The 18,516-nt window shown below is 42.7% G+C and overlaps 1 protein-coding gene across 1 annotated transcript; it reads right to left on the bottom strand.

Moving 5' to 3' along the window:
- Window positions 1-326: 326 nt before the first annotated feature.
- LOC139453048 (putative ferric-chelate reductase 1) lies at window positions 327-16,950 on the bottom strand. The gene is made up of 16 exons (XM_071234672.1): window positions 16,740-16,950; window positions 15,525-15,676; window positions 14,205-14,302; window positions 13,859-14,030; window positions 13,698-13,706; window positions 12,315-12,491; window positions 11,251-11,346; window positions 10,427-10,580; window positions 9,452-9,568; window positions 9,138-9,253; window positions 6,720-6,806; window positions 6,042-6,110; window positions 4,488-4,587; window positions 2,812-2,952; window positions 1,215-1,276; window positions 327-818 (listed from the first exon to the last, which is right to left on the bottom strand). The coding sequence occupies exons 1-16, from the start codon at window positions 16,948-16,950 to the stop codon at window positions 726-728; spliced, it is 1,854 nt and encodes a 617-aa protein (XP_071090773.1). The 3' UTR covers window positions 327-725.
- Window positions 16,951-18,516: the final 1,566 nt, after the last annotated feature.

Here is an 18,516-nt window from a genome sequence, read left to right as displayed (position 1 = left end):
TGAGTATGGCTTTACGCCGCTTTCAGCAATATTCCAGGAATATCACAACGGTGACACCAGAAATGGGCTTCACACATTGTACCCATGTGGGGACACAAATTGTACCCATATGGGGAATCGAACCCAGGTCTTCGGCGTGACGAGTGAACGCTTTAACCAGTAGGCTACCCCACCGCCCCTGTCACCAAATGAGATAGTCAAAGTTGTGTGCACTCGATCACCAATCCATTTCCGAACGTTTATTATGTTTAATGTTTAGTATCAAACGGGGGTGGGGTGAGGGGGTGGGGTGAGGGGCGTTGACTTTCTTGTTAGAGATCTCCAAACATTGCACCCCTTCCCTAGTATTCATACGTATTCATAAATTCACATCAATGTAACAATTTAAGTCAACATCTAAAATAATATGTTACATTTATTTACATAGAAGTAGAGTATAGAACAAAATTTTAAATGTACATCATGAAGTCAGTTACCATAATATCAGTTAATATAATAAAAATCTTCTCGCATCATATTTTCCGATTAAGCTTATGCTGAACTTTTCGTTTTTGTTTGTTTGTATGGCTTAACACTGTTAAGGCACTCCGCTTGTCCCGAACAACGGATAAGTCGATATGTTGGTTATGACTTCGAGTCGAGGTTTAACAGTATATTAAGCACTTTATGTGTGAGTATGATGCTCAGTCCAAGGCACAAATGTCTTCTCGGCCTCATCTGTGTCTTCACACCGCCGCCAGCAGCCACACCACTGTACAGGCGAAGGCAACTGCCACACAGATGTGTGCACACAGGATGAAAAGCATCAGCGACGCATACTGAAAAAGACATTCACATTATTAGGGGATACAGCAAACTATTTATTTCATCATCATCATCTATTATTATTGTCGTCATCATCATTTATTATTGTGGTTATCATCATCTGTCATTATTGTCGTCATCATCATTTATTATTGTGGTTATCATCATCATCATCATCATCTATTATTATTGTCGTCATCATCATTTATTATTGTGGTCGTTATCATCATCGTCGTCATCATCATATATTATTATTGTCGTCATCATCATTTATTATTGTGGCTGTTATCATCATCATCATCATTTCTTATTGTTATCATCATCATTATTATTATTATTATTATTAACACATCTCCGGATGACATCATCAAAGGCATAGACACAAGATAATATCAATAGCCCCAGATCACCTGTGGCTTTGAGCTGGCCTCTTGAGGCATCGCCTGATCGATGTTGTTCACCCGTTGGTTCCCTGTCAAAGAAACATTCAGTATGTGTAATGCTGCGGGAGGTCGCCATGCTCCCCATTGCTGGGTGACACATGCTTTGGGTCAACTATCTAAATGCTGGGAAAATCGTATAATCGATGTTGAATCTTACTTTCCCCATCTTACTTACAGGAGAGGTCGATATGTGACTCACTATATGGCAGCTTTTGAATGTATATACGAATAGTGAAACTTTGGTTGTATCGACTATTAACGTTTCAGATATCTGGCTATTCGGTTTCCTAAAAGATGGAAGGTTAGTCCGACGGCATGCTAACTAAGCCCCATGGAGCAACACATACTCTGATCACACGGATCAGATGGACAATTTGCCAGCAACTGGTAGCCTGAAGACGACAAGCGATACACATCGAACCAAGATCAGATTCTACAGAAACCAAAACTGTCCCAAAACGGGCTACATCTACAGAAAGAAAACCATAGTTATTGGTTATAAGGAAAAGGAAGGTTCACTCGACCAAGATGTAAGTCTATATCGTAGCATGCTCCATCATCCATAGTATTATCTCTCCAGTCTTTCACGATACATGATTCATTAGTTTCGTTTGAGAGGCAATGTCACTTTCCCTTATCAGGAACGCCACACAGAATGTCTCTCGTACATGAGTGTCATTGATTGGTGGGTTGCCACCGTCGTGTCATTCGAATCAGACTAAAAAAAGGGTTGGTTTGGTTGGTTGGCTGTTTAACGCCGCACTGAGCAAAATTCCAGCTATCTGATTGCGGTCTGTAAATAACCTTGATTGGACCAGACAATCCAGTGACTGACATCATGTTTGTTTGTTGTTTAACGCCGCACTCGGCAATATTACAGCTCTATGATGGCAGTCTGTAAATAATCGCGTCCGGACCAGACAGTCTAGTGATTGACACAATCAGCATCGATCCACGCAATTGGGATACAATGACACGTATCAATTAAGTCAGCGAGCCTGACCACCCGATCCCGTTAGTCGCTTCTTTCCACAAGCATGAGTTGCTTGAAAACCTATTCTAACCCGGATGTACACGAGTCTCTGTGATGGCGAATGGATCCAGGCATTGCCGTACTAGAATAGAAATATAATAGGTTGGATACCTGAGGACACTGGACAGTCTAGGGTGAAGGTGTGGTTCCTTGAGTGTAAACTTTAAATTACAATGTCAGATCTATGTTATACCTAAGTATTATCAGTATAATAAGTATTAAAATTAGTAATAAGTATTAAAAGTAATACAGTGTAGTATTTTATTTACACCTGTCTTCTATGCTTGTCGTAAAAGGCGACTAACGGGATCGGGTGGTCAGGCTCGCTGACTTGGTTGATGCATGTCATCGATCCCAAATGCGTGGATTGATGCTCATGATATCAATCACTGGATTGTCTGGTCAAGACTCGATTATTTACAGACCGCCGTCATATAGCTGTAATATTGCTGAGTGGCGTTAAACAACAAACCAACCAACCAACTACACCTGTCCTCGATTCTTCTTGAAGTATATATTAAAGAAACTGACCCTTGTTTGTGGAAAGGCACCTAATGATCTCCAGACCTCCCTCGACGAGCAGATGCCAGCCGAGGTAGCCAGCGACGATGAAGGGCATGTAGTTGGGGGCACTGGCCTTCGGCATCCTCATACCAAACAATATCGCCACTCCTGAAGAAAAAAAGTCGTTTGACAGTTTTGACGGCTCTGGGTTAGTTTTGCAAACTTGCAACGACTGGTACCTCTATGAGGTAAAAAAAATAAAAGCGGCAAAATCCTTTTACATTCATCAGAAATCTCTGCTAAAAACAGTCGATTATGACTGTACCGTAAGCATGTGTTTATGAATCACAATCCAATAGCGGTGACGCCCGTTCGCGAAAAGGTGAGCGTACCCTGCCCGACCAGTTTCTCCCGTCACAAACACATGCGAAGACAAGGCAATTGTTCAAGGGCTGGAGCTGCAGGAATATTTTTCGGCATTAAGGGTAAGTTGACTATTGGAAGGTTGTGGAGAGTGTTTCGTGTTATCGCATAGATCTAAATGTGAAACAGATGAGACGTTCTCACTGGTCTCCTTTATTTCTAGTTCAGGTGGGTAAGGGCATTCGGCTTGTACCGAGTGTTGCAAGAAATCGTTCCTTTCCGTAATCAGCTTCGGCTTTTCTCGAAAAGAAACGAGTGGTCACGGTTGGCTTTAACTTTTACCGCATTGTTGTTTCCATGACGACCAGTGAATGTTTATTCTAGTTTTAATTCAATGTAAGTGGTAAAAAAGTAGATATTCACGTTCAGAGGTTTAGTTCTATTTAATTTCAAGGCATGGTATATATTACCACATCTAGTGCAAAGATATCGGGCGTTATGTAACAACATCGAACCGGTCATCTACTCCCTTTAAGGGGACGCATTGGTCATACAGCCATGAACCGGTCTATTTCAGGAGGGCGTCATTACAGCGCGTGACTAATATATTTGTATAAGTCGCTTGCTAACGCCAAGTAATCTGGGCACAATGCGCAATCTCATAACAATCAGATCTTTTACTCCGATCCGAGACCCGTGACGAATAGGTCTTCAGCATCCCATGCTTGTCGTAAAAGGCGACTATGCTTGTCGTAAGAAGCTCAGGTAGTCAGGCTCATTGACTTGGCTGATGCATGTCATCGTATCCCAACGGCGGCTGTGCTTGTCGTAAGAGGCGACTAACGGGATTGGGTGGTCAGGCTCGCTGACTTGGTTGATGCATGTCATCCGTCCCAATTGCGTGGATCGATGCTCATGATGTCAATCACTGGATTGTCTGGTCCAGACTCGATTATTTCAGACCGCCGTCATATAGCTGAAATATTGCTGAGTGCGGTGTTAAACAACAAACAAACAAACAAACTCCGATCCGATACCTCTCTGAATGAAGACCTGAGTACTTCTGTGATTCACTGGGTCATGATGGCACATAGACCGGTCACGCATTGTGACCACTGGGTCCTTCAACAAACATGAGGCACTGGGGACCCATCCTTCCCCCGGAATCCCCACAAGGAGACAAGCTTGAGATACTAGAGACCTATTATTCACGGAATACTTACAGGGAGACAAGCATGGGATACTGGGGGCCTATTTTCCCCTGAATCCCCAGGAAATCCAGTTTATAGGTGGTTTATTAAACCTCATCATATATGGTTACTGTAAAAAGTTTCACAAACCTGCAACAAGGAACGCTCCTTTACCGACCAGGAAATGAGCCCAGTTGAAATAAACTCTTCTTTCTGATTTTGTTCCGGGTCTCAATAACGCCATAATGGGCTGAAAATATGTATTTATATTGTTATGCCTACCGTATTGTGCCAGGTTTGGTGAAGAAATATTGTACAGTTTTCAAGATCTGCTCCGGAAAGGAACACTACCGCCATTTTCAGTCTAAGTCAAATTCGTTGCCATGGAAACTCGAAAAATATATTTTTCAATAATCTATCAAAAGGCACCAGTTCACCACTAGACCTATCTGTGTGCCAAGTTTGATTAGGATATCTCCCATGGTTTTTATGTTCTGCTCCGGAAATAAAACGTGACGTGACAGCATCCCTTCCTATATCCCCTTCCACTTCTAGGCGGGGAATAATAAAGAATAGATCAAACCATGTCGCCCGGGATACCGGTTGACAACGAGTTTATCATACCGTGCCCTTAAATATTTTGCAGGTATATTTTATGCATGTTTTGGTCCGAATCGGAAAGGATACCACAGTTAAGCATTTATAACAGACGACAGAAAACAAACTAGAGTTATCCCCCCTGGATCTATTTCATTCGGTACATATCCGGAGAAAATGGGGTCTCACATAACCATTCGAGATACAAAATTGCGGTTGGTATGTTGAAAATCAAATGCTAACAGGGAACGTTAGAAATGTACCTTACAAGTTGAAAATAAGGCAATGGTTCTAAGCCAATCAGAATCCGACATTCATGTGCAAGAACTCCTTAACCACTGGGCTGATCCACCCAGCCTGGTTCCCTGGGTATGCTGCGCAGACGCTACACTGATCAGATACCACGGGGACCAGGCTGTGATCCACCATGTTGAGATCTCGTAGATTTTTACCAGTTTTAGCAGAACAATTAAGGACCGTAAAGGATATAACTATGAAAACACAACCACAGTATCCCATCTTCCGGAGGCAAGGGAGTTAATTAACTGCAAAAGTGGACTTTGATGATCAGTTAACTCCCTTGCCTCGATAGGGAGGGTCCTGGTAAGATTTTGATTCTGTGAAACTGAAGGTCGTAATCTGGTTGAGCGTGGGCTTCCGACTCTACTTAGCGAATTGTTTGACCACTTAGATCCCGTGTAATAACAGACAGACAGACAGTTTATTCAGTATTTTAGGCATCAAGGCCCATAGTACAATGCAGATTGGATATTAACATTGTCACGTGATGTACATGATCAGATTTTAAATCAAGTTACACATTCCTCATTTTAAAGACATGTCTTAAGAATACAGAAACAGCATGGATCATATCAGGATTTTCAGAGTTTAGCAGATTTATCATTAACAGGTGGTCTTTAAAAGTACCTTGCAACATGGGGAGAAATTTATACCTTAAATGGGAATACGTTTTTCATGTAAGTAAGACATGGTATTCATCCTCTACCTCTACGTGTAATAACTTCATTAGTTAATCTGTTAATCAGCTATATCACAGCATATATTATCTTCATATTATCCTATATTATCTTTTGTGAATATACTTACATTTAACACGACCAATATTGTGGCTACTATACCAAGTATAGGATGCGCTTTCTGTCCAGGTTCTTCAGCCTGTGAATAAAGCGGGTATATTGCATCGAACGATTAGGCGTTTGTTTTCTTATTACATTGTTTAGATTCCACAGAGATGGAACAAAAGATCGCTTTCTTCCCAAATTTCAGCGATAAGAAAACTTTAAACAATAGATCCATATGGGAAGGATTTTGTTTTATTTTCCTTATTTTTACGACCACCGACCCACACAGCAACATGCGAAGTAAGCAGTAATACAGTCTCTGTGGTTTTAATTCCATATATTGCGTTTATATTTTATTGTTTATTAGTCAAAAGAAACAATATCGTGATTGTGCCGTTGGCAGTACTTTACTGTTTATAGAATAAACAAAATATGATATTGTTGGTAGAAGTATTGTACGGCTGCCTTTGAGGGCCATTTGGGTTTTTTAATTATACTAACATGAAATTTCAAGATGACATGTTGAAATTTCAAGTTAATATCTTGAAATTTCAACCAATCTTTTTGAAATTTCAAGATCATTATCTTAAAATTTCAACTTAGTTTCTTGAAATTTCAACATGACATCTTTCAATTTCATGTTCGCATAATTAAAAAAGACAAATGTCCCTCAAAGGCTTCCGTAGTATTGTCACACGGGTACCTTGGTGTAACCTTCCACCTCCACAAAGATCAGTATGAAAGCGATGACTGTAAACAGCAGGGTGCCGGTCATGCAAGCACGGTGAACCTGTGAAGAAATGGTGAATATCATCATCGTCGTCATCGTCATCATCATCATCATCATCATCATCGTTATAACCGCAGCTAACCAAGGGGCATATTTAAACCAATCATGATTCGCATGATCATCAGACGTGACTGAGCAGTGAGGCTGATGACATCTCTTTATATGTCTCGGGCATAGGCAAGCATCTACTTAAAGTGAGTGATTGAGCGAGTATGGTTTTACGTCGCCTTTAGCGATAATCCAGCAATATCAGGGCGGGGGCCACCAGAAATGGGCTTCACACATTGTGCCCATGTGGGGAATGGAACCCGGGCTTTGGGCGTCACGAGCGAAAGCTTTAACCACTAGACTATCCCACCGCCCAGTTGCGTAAAGACATGTTCATGTTAAAATATTAGAAGAAAAAAAACACTTCCAGAATACCTATAAAACCAGTCATTAGCCCTACCTATGCATTTAAAGTTAGTCCAAAACATGAAAAGAACAAAAAGTCTAATTCTCACTCATACGAACAGGTGAATTAACTTTCTTAATTATAGGGTTTCTTCATTTTTTAAATTATGCATATCTCGGGGCCAAAAAGGCCCTTATCACACCTTGTGTTTTAGGTCCCTGCCTTTTCTATGTATTTTTGTCTGTAGTTCGTACCGTGTGAATGCCAGATTATTACAATCGGGTGTTCGCATTCATGTTTACACACCTTAATGCTAATGGTTAGACCTGTCCAATTACTTAATCGACACCACGGAAAACATCCCCCAGAATGGAAATTAGATAATACAATTGCAGGTGATACTGATCTGATTCTTTGACAATGCTATCACAACCTGCACATTTCTGCGTTGGCGTATAGAATAACCATGGCAACTTTGGGGCAACCAAGAACCGCAATGCGGGAAGTTGCCGTGAGTGCTTCAACAACTGTATCACACGAGAATCTCCTACTTGACAACGCTCACGCGTACGTGTGAGTATAGGGTGAGGTGAGGTGAAATTGGGTTTAACGTCGCGTCCAAGATTATTGCACTTATATAGCGACATGCATGCACGTGCGTGTGTGTGTGTGTGTGTGTGTGTGTGTGTGTGTGTGTGTGTGGCTACTTGTACTAGGCCGGTACTTGTATAGTGCTAGCCCACTGAGATACCATGCCGCAGTTTAACATGAATACCCCACTCAGACACAGTATACTGACTCCGAGCCGACCAGTCCTTGCTCTAACCCCTTAATGCTGAGCGCCTGACAGGTAACAACAAGTACCATCTTTTAACGTCTTTTAGTACGAGGCGGCCGAGAATCGCACCCCGGACCTTCCGCTTTCCGAGTGGACGCTCTACCACTAGACCACGGAGGCGGTCATGTGACTATAGGGGAGGGAGTTGATGCGACGAAGAAGAGAAGGTTAATATGTTCGTCAAGATTCTTGCATCAGTGAATTGTAGACTTACATCTAGTCTCTGAAATAAACATATTTTACAGAAAAAGAACAGTTGTTAAATTATAGTTATAAAATATAATAAAAAGGAATCCAGAGACTTTCTTCATTTTCAGATACTGTAGTAATCTAGACTTGCCAAACATTATAGACTTGCATGGGCTGTCTTGGATATATTTGTCTTAGGGTCTGTATGACAGACTAATTGTATTGTTCTCCAGTCTTTTATGATGCCCATTCTCTGACATACTTTTATTTGATTAGTAGTGACTGAGTTCGGTTTAACGCTGCTTTTAACAGTATTCCAGTTATATCGCGGCGTGCCCAAGGGACGCAACTCAGCACAGCGAATCGCGGCGCCTCAGACGACTGGGCCACACGTGCCCCCTATTTGATTAGTAACACGAGCATTTACGTCAATGATAGCACTGACAACGATATTTGCTAAGTCCTCATACAGTTGTCATGCGTATTTTCATGTTCGTGCATCTTGCCTACAATAATCTTGGTTACTGGTTACACAGCCATGGAGTGTTTAATGGATAGGGACGAACCAGAGCCTTCCGTGCTTACTCACGTACAGGTTTACTATAGTTCCTTGACACGATTGTGTGAACTCTACATAATAAAATAACATGTTCGTAACAACCTTTAAAAAATTGAAACTTGGTCAATCTGAACTAACTACTTGTTATTATCCTCTTTTTTGAGACAAAAAGTTTGTTTTGAAGTACTGACCGAAATTATATGTAGTCTCAACAAAAATCCCAAATTGCATTAACGTACTCGTATTGCATTGAGTAGGTCGTATCAATATTTGAATTTAAAACAAATGGTTAAATGTCTGAAAACGGAAACAAAGCCAGGTTCTAAACAAGAATTCCTGTAGGCATTTTACCTGAAACCATATGTTGGCTCCACCGACGGTCGTATCCGGCCACATGAGCTTATAGAACCTTGCAATGACCATCCCTACGCTGGCCAGAAGTAGCCAGGCGACGGACATCAGACTTCCTGTAAATATTACATCATTGAAAATATTCATGCCGGTTTCTCTGTCACAGACAAGGAGACTCACAATCTTCATGAAAGGTAGTTCCGTTGAAAAAAAATGATTGCTTGAATTAATCTCAAATTTAAAAAGTTAAATAATATGATATTTACATTTTCAGAAACCATGGTAACGGCAGTTTTTCTGGAGGTATAACTCACCATGAGCCTTAACGAGAACAAACTCAAGGGTTACCGCCCCACTGATAGAGGTCTCCTGAAGGTCAATCACAGCAGCCGATATCGTTGGAAGGGAACCATGTTTGCTTTTTGCAAAGCCTGGAAAGAAACATTACTTGCAATATATATATATCGGTATCACACCCGATGCACCTGTTCAACGAGGCTTATATCCTTTCATCGTAGTTAGATTGTTCGCACGTCTCTACGGAGGGGTGAGTGAGTGCGTGAGTGAGTTGGGGTCAGCACCACTTTGAACAGTATTTAAGTTATATCACGGCGTGTCAGTTTAATGTGGGAGGAAAGCCCGAAGTGATGCAGGTCTCAGACGTTCATCACTTTGGTGACCCCAGCGAGCACAGGTATGGTGATAAACCTAGAAACATAATCTGGCGTATCGAAACCACAACCATACAGGCTTTTGACATGCCTGTTTAAGGGACGAAACTCTTCACAGCTAATTGCAGCGCTTTCAGTCAACTGGGCCACCAATGCCTCCAACTTATTTAAGAAAATATAGACAATCTATCTGTCTCGTGGTCACCATGCTAGTATTAAATCATACCTGGTAGCCATTGTGTCCACTAGATCTACGTTTACTCAATACTGATGATTGTCATTGGTACTGCAGTTGTTACTCGGTGAAAAGAGTTGGTTGGTTGGTTGGTTGGTTAACGCCGCACTCAGCAATATTCCAGCTATATGACGGCGGTCTGTAAATAATAGAGTCTGGACCAGACAATCCAGTGATTGATATCATGAGCATCGATCCACGCAATTTGGATCATTGACATGTATCAACCAAGTCAGCGAGCCTGACCACCCGATCCCGTTAGTCGCCTTTTACGACAAGCATAGTCACCCTTTACGGCAGGCATGGGTTGCTGAAGACCTATTCTACCCCGGAAGTTCACGGGTCGAACAGACTGAGGGAGGGATAGGGGTGTGGTGACGTACCGGCACTGGCCATGCCTTGTGCTGCCAACAGGTAAAAATCCTGCGTCAGGTTGAAGGAGTTAGGGTCTGATGTACCCCCCGTCTCCCGAAGGAAGGTGCAGTCAAACACGCCGTTGTTGACGGAGCCAGAGACGTCGCTGATGCCATCCTCGGGCTGAAATATATACATCACTCTAGGCACGAAGGTGAGATAAAATGGGGCTTAACGTCCCGTTCAAGATTTTACATAGTGACGTGCATGGATTCACAAATCAGACACAGTATACTGACTCCGAGCCGACCAGTCGTTGTTTTATGCCCTTAATGCTGAGCCCCAGACAGGGTAACAACAAGTACCATCTGAACGCTTTTTGGTATGAAACACCGACCTTCCGCTCTGGACAACCGCTCTATCTATAAGCCCATGGTGCGACAGTTCACGCGATACTTGAAAATATTGTTGTTAGAAATATACCCATCATATATTATTAATTTTTACATGGTTTTGAATCAATAGGGAAATCCTTACCTATACTCTAATTATAATTATACGAACCCTACAGACAGTTTAGATGCACGCTTTTATCTTTAAATAAAAATTGTGTCAGCCTTCGCTCTTCAAGCAAATAGATCATCCAGTATTCCAATCCGTGTTATATTATCGGATGTTACTTTCATATTAATCTTTTTCAAATACGAAACTCTTTTATCAACGACATACATGTCTTTACCAAACACCGTCAACTAAAATAGGGTATCTGTTACAATCAGATCATAAATTTGCGTTTGGTTGTCTCTTTACTGACTTTGTTTATGTACATGTACGCTTATCTCAAAAAACATACAATGGCCAGTCTTGAATTAGAGTAGCCGGCGTTGAAAGACTGGAACGCCCTGACCACTCCGCCAAAGACGACGCACTCGGTGACGCTATCACCTCCCTGCGACATAAACAAATACTAAAATGAAAGCAAAGTACCACAGAAATATATTGAAATGTATGGGAAGCATAAACTTGTATGTGAATTTTGTTTAAGTTGGGAAAACACAAGTTCATGATGTAGCGGGTGGGGTGAAATGGGGTTTAACGTCGCGTCCAAGATTATTGCACTTATATAGCGACTTGCTTGCACGTGTGTGTGTGTGTGTGTGCGTGCGTGCGTGCGTGCGTGCGTGTGTCTGCTTGTACTAGTCCGGACTTATGCCGAGTTTATAGTTCTAACCCACTGAGATACCATGCCGCAGTTTAACAGGAATACCCCACACAGAAAAGACCTTTTTTAGCACCTTGATGCCTTGTCCCAGACAGGGTAACAAGTACAAGTACAAACTTTTAACGTATTTTTATATGACGCGGCCGGGGATCGAACCCCCAACTTTCCGCTCTCCCGGCAGACGCTCTACCACTAGACCACGGAGGCGGTCTTCGTGATGGAAAAATAAAAATAGGTGAATTATGCGTGCACACAAATCAGTGACGTCACGATCAGCGCATAAAAATTTAGGGTTGTTTTAGGTGTTGATACTCTTTGCGGTCGTAAAAAATGTTTTGTACCGATATATATAAACATGGGACAACAAAAATATATGTTTTCTAATGCAAATCTGCCAAAGCGATCTAAACACTTTTATGACTGAAACACATGCAGAGAATAGGTCTTCAGCAACCTATGCTTGCTGTAAAAGGCCACTATACTTGTCGTAAGAGGCGGCTAACGAGATCGGGTAGTCAGGCGCGCTGATTTGGTTGATGCACGTCATCGTATCCCAATAGCATGGATCGATGCTCATGATGTCAATCACTGGATTGTCTGTTCTAGGCTCGATTATTTACAGACCACCGTTTTATAGCTGGAGTATTGCTGAGTGCGGCGTTAAACAACAGACAAACATAATGCAGTACACGTACCATAGACGTGTCCCCGGAGAATCCAATAGCAAAGTACGAGTTCCCGGATGAGAGAGACTTGTACTGGAACCGGATGTTGCTCCCCTCCGTAGACCATGTGACCGAGAACGTGCAGCCAGTGTCGCAATTGTCGAAGCATCCTTTTGTCTTTCCACATTCGGGGTCACGTGAAATGCCCTGTAAGCAACAAGAGTGAGTGAGTGAGTGAGTGAGTATGGTTTTACGCCGCTTTTAGCAATAGTCCAACAATATCACGACGGGGACGCCAGAAAAGGGCTTCACACATTGTACCCATGTGGGAATCGAACCCAGGCCTTCGGCGTGACGCAGGAAAAAGCAACAAGAATGAAGATAACGTTTTGACTTACACGAAACCAACAGTTACCAGGCAGGGTGTGTGTATTTTGTTAACTCATGAAACGTTAGGGACCGATAATAAAAAGAGCCCCACCATTTATTCGAAAATATAAGATAGCTATACCATAAAGAACAGTGAAGAACGAAGCGTGATTTCTTTCACGCAGAAAAATAATAAGCACACACGCACACACGCACACACGCACACACACACACGCGCGCACGCACACACACACACACACACACACACACACACACACACACCCCTCGTTGTATATTTCTTAATTCTGTAAATATTTTGTAAATATAATCAGCGAAATTCTCAGAGGCCAGGAAATCGGGATGCTACTTCAAACTAGCGACAGGATTTGCCACGACTGCTGTTAGAATGTAAAACACACAGTGCAAATAGAACTGCACATCTTCCCGAGGCAAGGGGAATTAACTGACTCTAAAAGTCCAGTTTCCACCCTTGGAAATTCTGGGCTCGATCGTAGCGTCGTCCGTGGCTATTATGAGTTATGTCCCTTTGCTTCAACTTCAAACAAAATGGCGGCGCCCAGTCAAGACTATCTGATCGATAATGAAGATTTATATTGTAATAAAACGGGTCTTACCTCGCGACGTGCATCAAATCACATAATTTACGACTTTGATTTAAAACATGAAAATATTTGAAAAATCTGTCGACGCACAGTTGACGGTGCACATCCTTTGCAAATCCTGCAGTCGACCGAAATCGGCACGTTGAAATTCATGTTGTTTACGAACTGGACTTTGATTGGACTATGCATAAACTCGTTAGTCCAGCCAGAATACAACTCCATAATAACAGCCTAGTTCGGCAAGGATGGAAACTGAAATTTTACTCTCAGTTAACCCCCTTGCCTTGGGAAGAGTGAGTGAGTGAGTATGGCTTTACGCCGCATTTAGCAATATTCCAGCAATATCACGGCGGGGTACACCAGAAATGGGCTTCACACATTGTGCCCATGTCAGGAATCGAACCCGGGTCTTCGGCGTGACGAGCGAACGCTTAAACCACTAACCTTGGGGGGATGAAGACTGTAATCATAATGTATACTTTGGACCACAACAGCGTGTGGAAATGAGATGATGAGCATTGAAAATCATCATTTGGGAAGGAGCAGTGCAAATCAACACAATTTGTGATACAGGTTACTCACCGCCGAAGGCGCCGTAGACACTGTTGTCCCTCCTGTTGTTGAAGTGCAAGGTGCCATTGTCGCCGTCATCAGCGACGCCTCGGTGACGCTAAGTGCACCAGCCGTGGCATCAGTCAGAACGGCGGAGGTCACGCCGACCCAGAAGACCAGTTCAGTCTTCACAAACGTCGTTCTGGAATAATCATTAACATCATACAACATGCTGCAATAAAAAAATCACTTTGACGGTTTGGTGACATGCACACAGATGTATGTGTGGCTGTTTGTGCTGGTCATGGTTTACCTGGTCCCGCCGTGATAAAGATGGCGTTAAACAGCATTCACTGACTCACTAACTATCTCTCACCTGAAGATGATGTGCCCTGTCGCCGGAGTAGGAGCCGTCCATTGCAAAGTCAGTCTGGATTTGGGGCTGCTATTGATATGTGTCAGCCCACGTTCTGTCTGTAAAATAGAGGACCTCTATTTAATTGTTCATTCCGAAATGACGTGTATTTATTCCGAACTGTTGATTATTTGACCGTTTGTATGACGAATTGTTTGTCTGTTATGGTGGCCGAGAGGGGATATTGCTTTCTCGCATTTCTCGCGAGAGGAGAAAGTATGGTGGCCGGGAGGGGACATATATCTCTCTCTCTCCACCCATCTTTATAATTCTCACAGCTTTTTTGCCTTTTAAACCTAGAATTTTTCAACATTTTGTTGTCGATAAATATGTTAGATATAGATACAGAATGCTATCTCGTTTAGTTTGTATACACGCATGTATTAGTTTATTATAATAAATTACCAAGGTGCACATACTCTACAACGGAAAAATCCTTTACTTTTAATATATTTCGAAAAATCAAATGCCAAAAGCAATATTTACGGACGACAATATTACAGCATTCACACTGTAACATCATATACTACTCAAAACAAGTTAACGAATACCCACAATTATACGATTGTGTTTTGCAATAAAATCAGCCATGACTGATTACTTATAGTCATATGAACGAACTGGGTGTTCTTTAACTTCTTTTGAAAGGTATATATTTACATTTAACCTCATTTATTTAGAGCGTATTGCCATGACACACACACACACACACACACACACACACACACACACACACACCCCACCCCACCCCCCCACACCCACCCCCCACACCCCACCCCCACCCGGCAAACCAATCCCCCGCGTCAGCGCTGACGGCGTGAGGGTCCCATAGAACTACTAAATTGGGCCATAAAGCAATCCGTTACTATTTACGCAGAAATACGTGAATTGTTTTAAAATCACCTACGTCTGTACAGTTGAATTATGTATAAGTAGATAGTGAGAAAATTTCAACATCCCTTCCATTTGAATAATTTTAAGTGTGAGTGGAAAAAATCAACCTGAGCCCCCACGATGTGAAGCGGAAATTATATTCTTTATTCGGAACTTCCCGTTTACGTTCTTTTCGAGATAGAAGTAAATTATGCTGCTCCGAATGCTGTATGAACATGAGAATTTTAAAGTACCCAGACTGAGTTTTAGAATAGTTACAGAATAGATTTGTCTGAACAGACTTTGAAGAGAGGTATCGAATAGTAGTAAGAAAAGCATAATGGGCAACAATGCGGAAAAAGAAAATCCGAATTTAAACAAGCCCGTCTAAATTCTTCCGTAACTTACAGCATCTCCGTTGTTGCAGCGTTTCTGGGTGGTTGCAGCGTCAATGGATGTGAACTCGCCTATCAGCTCATCGTTGTTGGCCGTGGGGTCCGCCCGACGAGCTTGAACCAGGAACCCTCCAAACTCCTCCCCGCATCGCCCCTCCAGCGTCACTGGGTGGAAATGATACCTCACCTTATTTTAATGTTAATGGTCCGTCCGGTTTTACCGTGATTTTCTCTCTTTACCAGATAATGCTACCACGAGGAAAAGATGTTAAACTGGTAGTTACTATAGACACGCAGAGAGACTGACACCGAACCAATGCTTGAGTGAGTGAGGGATTTAGGTTCTACGCCATATTTCAGCGCCATCATGGCGGTAGAAAACATGAATTGGTTTCACACGTTTTGCTCGTTTGTGGAATCGAACCACAAGGCTATCCCATTGCACCTTGTATAGTTGATGAGTTTAGTTTCAACCACTCTGAAGAGCGAGTCACTAAACTACGGGGCCAACGGTTGCTCCCAAAAGGGCTATTAGCTATTGCTGAGCAACTATAGGTGCCAGCAGAGTATGAGATCGTGGCATAAACATGGGATTTGTTTGATTCTTTGTAGTTAATCAACGCACCGTGACGGCGGTCTCTAAAAAGCCGAGTCTGACTCAAACAATCCAGTGGTTGATATCATGAGAGTCGGGGTAAAATGACACGCAATCAACCAAGGCACCGATTCTGACCACCCTATCCATTAGGTCGCCTCTTACGACAAGCATAGTCTTCTGGGGACCTATTATAACCCGGAATTCAGACGGGGGTGATGGCGTTAGAGGGGACCTCCGAATCCACCTACCCATCTACCCCGGAGATATTCTAGATAATCTGGGCACGCCAGAAATCTATGATTGTGGGTTGGAATCCCGGTTCGCCCCAATTATGTTTCTAGGATTGTCAGCACCATACCCGTGCTCGTGGGTTTCACCGAAGTGGTAAACGTCTGAGACCTGCATCACTTCGGGCTTTCCTCCCACATTAAGCTGAAACGCCGTGATATAACTGGAATACTGTTAAAAGCGGCGTTAAACCCAACTCACTCACTCACTCACTCTAGATAATCTCTCAACTATGAGTAGATGAGTCATCCTTTCCCTTCACCCGGAAATCGAAAACCAAACAAACGAATTGACACACCGAATATCATTATTGTGAATCCTGAAGACCGCACTGCCAAATACCTTCGATTGTCTCCCCTGCAGTGTACGTAGTCTTCGACGTCAGCACCACGAATGGCGAATCCGTTGTCTGTGCGGTAGCGCCGTGGTTGGGTGTAAGGCTCGCACAACCGGTAGTGCCAGCGCCGCTGGTATATGCACGTGCTTCACGTGCAAACACCAGCACTAACAACACGACGAAGCGAGGACATAGGGAAAGCCTGAAGCTTCTCATCGCTTTCTGAAATAGAATTATATCCAGTAAATGATAAGAAGTATGAATCAATAGGGATTAATCTTATCTTATCTTTTCTTAAATCTGTCATACATCTAACGCAGAATATTGAAAAAGCATGATCAGTCAAGACGGGAAATACGAACGCGAATTGTCTGCGTACTGTTGAAACAAATCCATCATCGCAACCCATATGCATATACATTCAATATGCCTCCACAAGTTAAAGAAAAGAAAGACCCTTGAGCACGGACCTCCATAAGTCGACAGTGGTTAATGACTGAGTGAGTGAGTGAGTTTGGTTTGACGTCGTTTAACGGTATTCAAGTTATATCACGTCGTGTCAGAATTAATCGGACACTTTATCGGTGTGTCCCCTTGGATTCGAACCCAAGACAAGATCATGGCGGCTAGTGGTGCAAGATGGTGGATATGTAGTGAAGCTGAGTGTTTTGTGTAGACGGCCGCCGCATGGACTACAATTCTCGCCTACCAGTTAGTCCACAAGAGATGACGAGATCTGCCTTGTTTATTTGGTTGATGTTTAACGCCGCACTCAACAATATTCCAGCTGCATGACGGCGGTTGTAAATAATCAAATCTGGACCAGACAATCCAGTCATTGACATCATGAACATCGATCGACGCAATTTGGATACGATTACAAGTATCAACCAATCGCGTTAGTCGCCTCTTACAAGCATGGATTGCTGAAGACCAATTCTAATTCGATCTTCACGGGTAGATCTGCGTTGAGACGTCATTGAATACAAGAAAACCTTACGGTGAGGCATCTACGCGGCATGTTGTATCATTATGTTGAAAAGACAATCTTTGTGATGCGAATGAAGAAATGTCGTTTAACATCGCAGAGCGAAAAACTGTTGCAATCACGTGCACCTATATGCAGTGTGTGATGTGCCTTCCCACATCATTTTAGGGTTGTCAGCACCATACCCGTGCATCACTTCGGGCTTTCCTCTCACGTTTCGCCGACACGCCGTGATATAACAGGAATACTGTTCAAAGCGACGTTAAACCCAACTCACTCACTCACTTGCCGAAGTGGTGCAACTTACAGTGTGTGATGCGACTTGATGTGTGATATTACTTGCTGTGTGATGTGCCTTGCTGTGTGATGTGACTTGCTGTGTGATGTGACTTGCTGTGTGTGAAGTGACTTGCTGTGTGATGTGACTTGCTGTGTGAAGTGACTTGCTGTGTGATGCGACTTGCTGTGTGATGTGACTTGCTGTGTGATGTGACTTGCTGTGTGTGAAGTGACTTGCTGTGTGATGTGACTTGCTGTGTGAAGTGACTTGCTGTGTGGTATGAGTTGCTGTGTGTGAAGTGACTTGCTGTGTGGTATGACTTACTGTGTGTGATGTGACTTGCTGTGTGTGATGTGACTTGCTGTGTGAGGTGACTTGCTGTGTGGTATGAGTTGCTGTGTGTGAAGTGACTTGCTGTGTGGTATGACTTACTGTGTGTGAAGTGACTTGCTGTGTGATGTGACTTGCTGTGTGAAGTGACTTGCTGTGTGGTATGAGTTGCTGTGTGTGAAGT

The sequence above is a fragment of the Haliotis cracherodii genome, unplaced genomic scaffold (genome assembly GCF_022045235.1).
Source record: "Haliotis cracherodii isolate W230 unplaced genomic scaffold, xgHalCrac1.p SCAF_9, whole genome shotgun sequence".
NCBI lineage: Eukaryota > Metazoa > Mollusca > Gastropoda > Lepetellida > Haliotidae > Haliotis > Haliotis cracherodii.
Note: the sequence above shows the minus strand (reverse complement) of the source record. Positions and strands in the feature narration are given on the sequence as shown.

Excerpts from the sequence above, each read along its gene's own strand:
- LOC139453048 (XM_071234672.1), bottom strand. The coding sequence starts at position 16,950 with ATGAGAAGCTTCAGGCTTTCCCTATGTCCTCGCTTCGTCGTGTTGTTA. Across the intron at positions 6,807-9,137 it reads GAGCCAACATATGGTTTCAG|GTTCACCGTGCTTGCATGAC; the intron begins GTAAAATGCCTA and ends ATTTCTTCACAG. Across the intron at positions 1,277-2,811 it reads GTGCCTTTCCACAAACAAGG|GGAACCAACGGGTGAACAAC; the intron begins GTCAGTTTCTTT and ends TTTCTTTGACAG.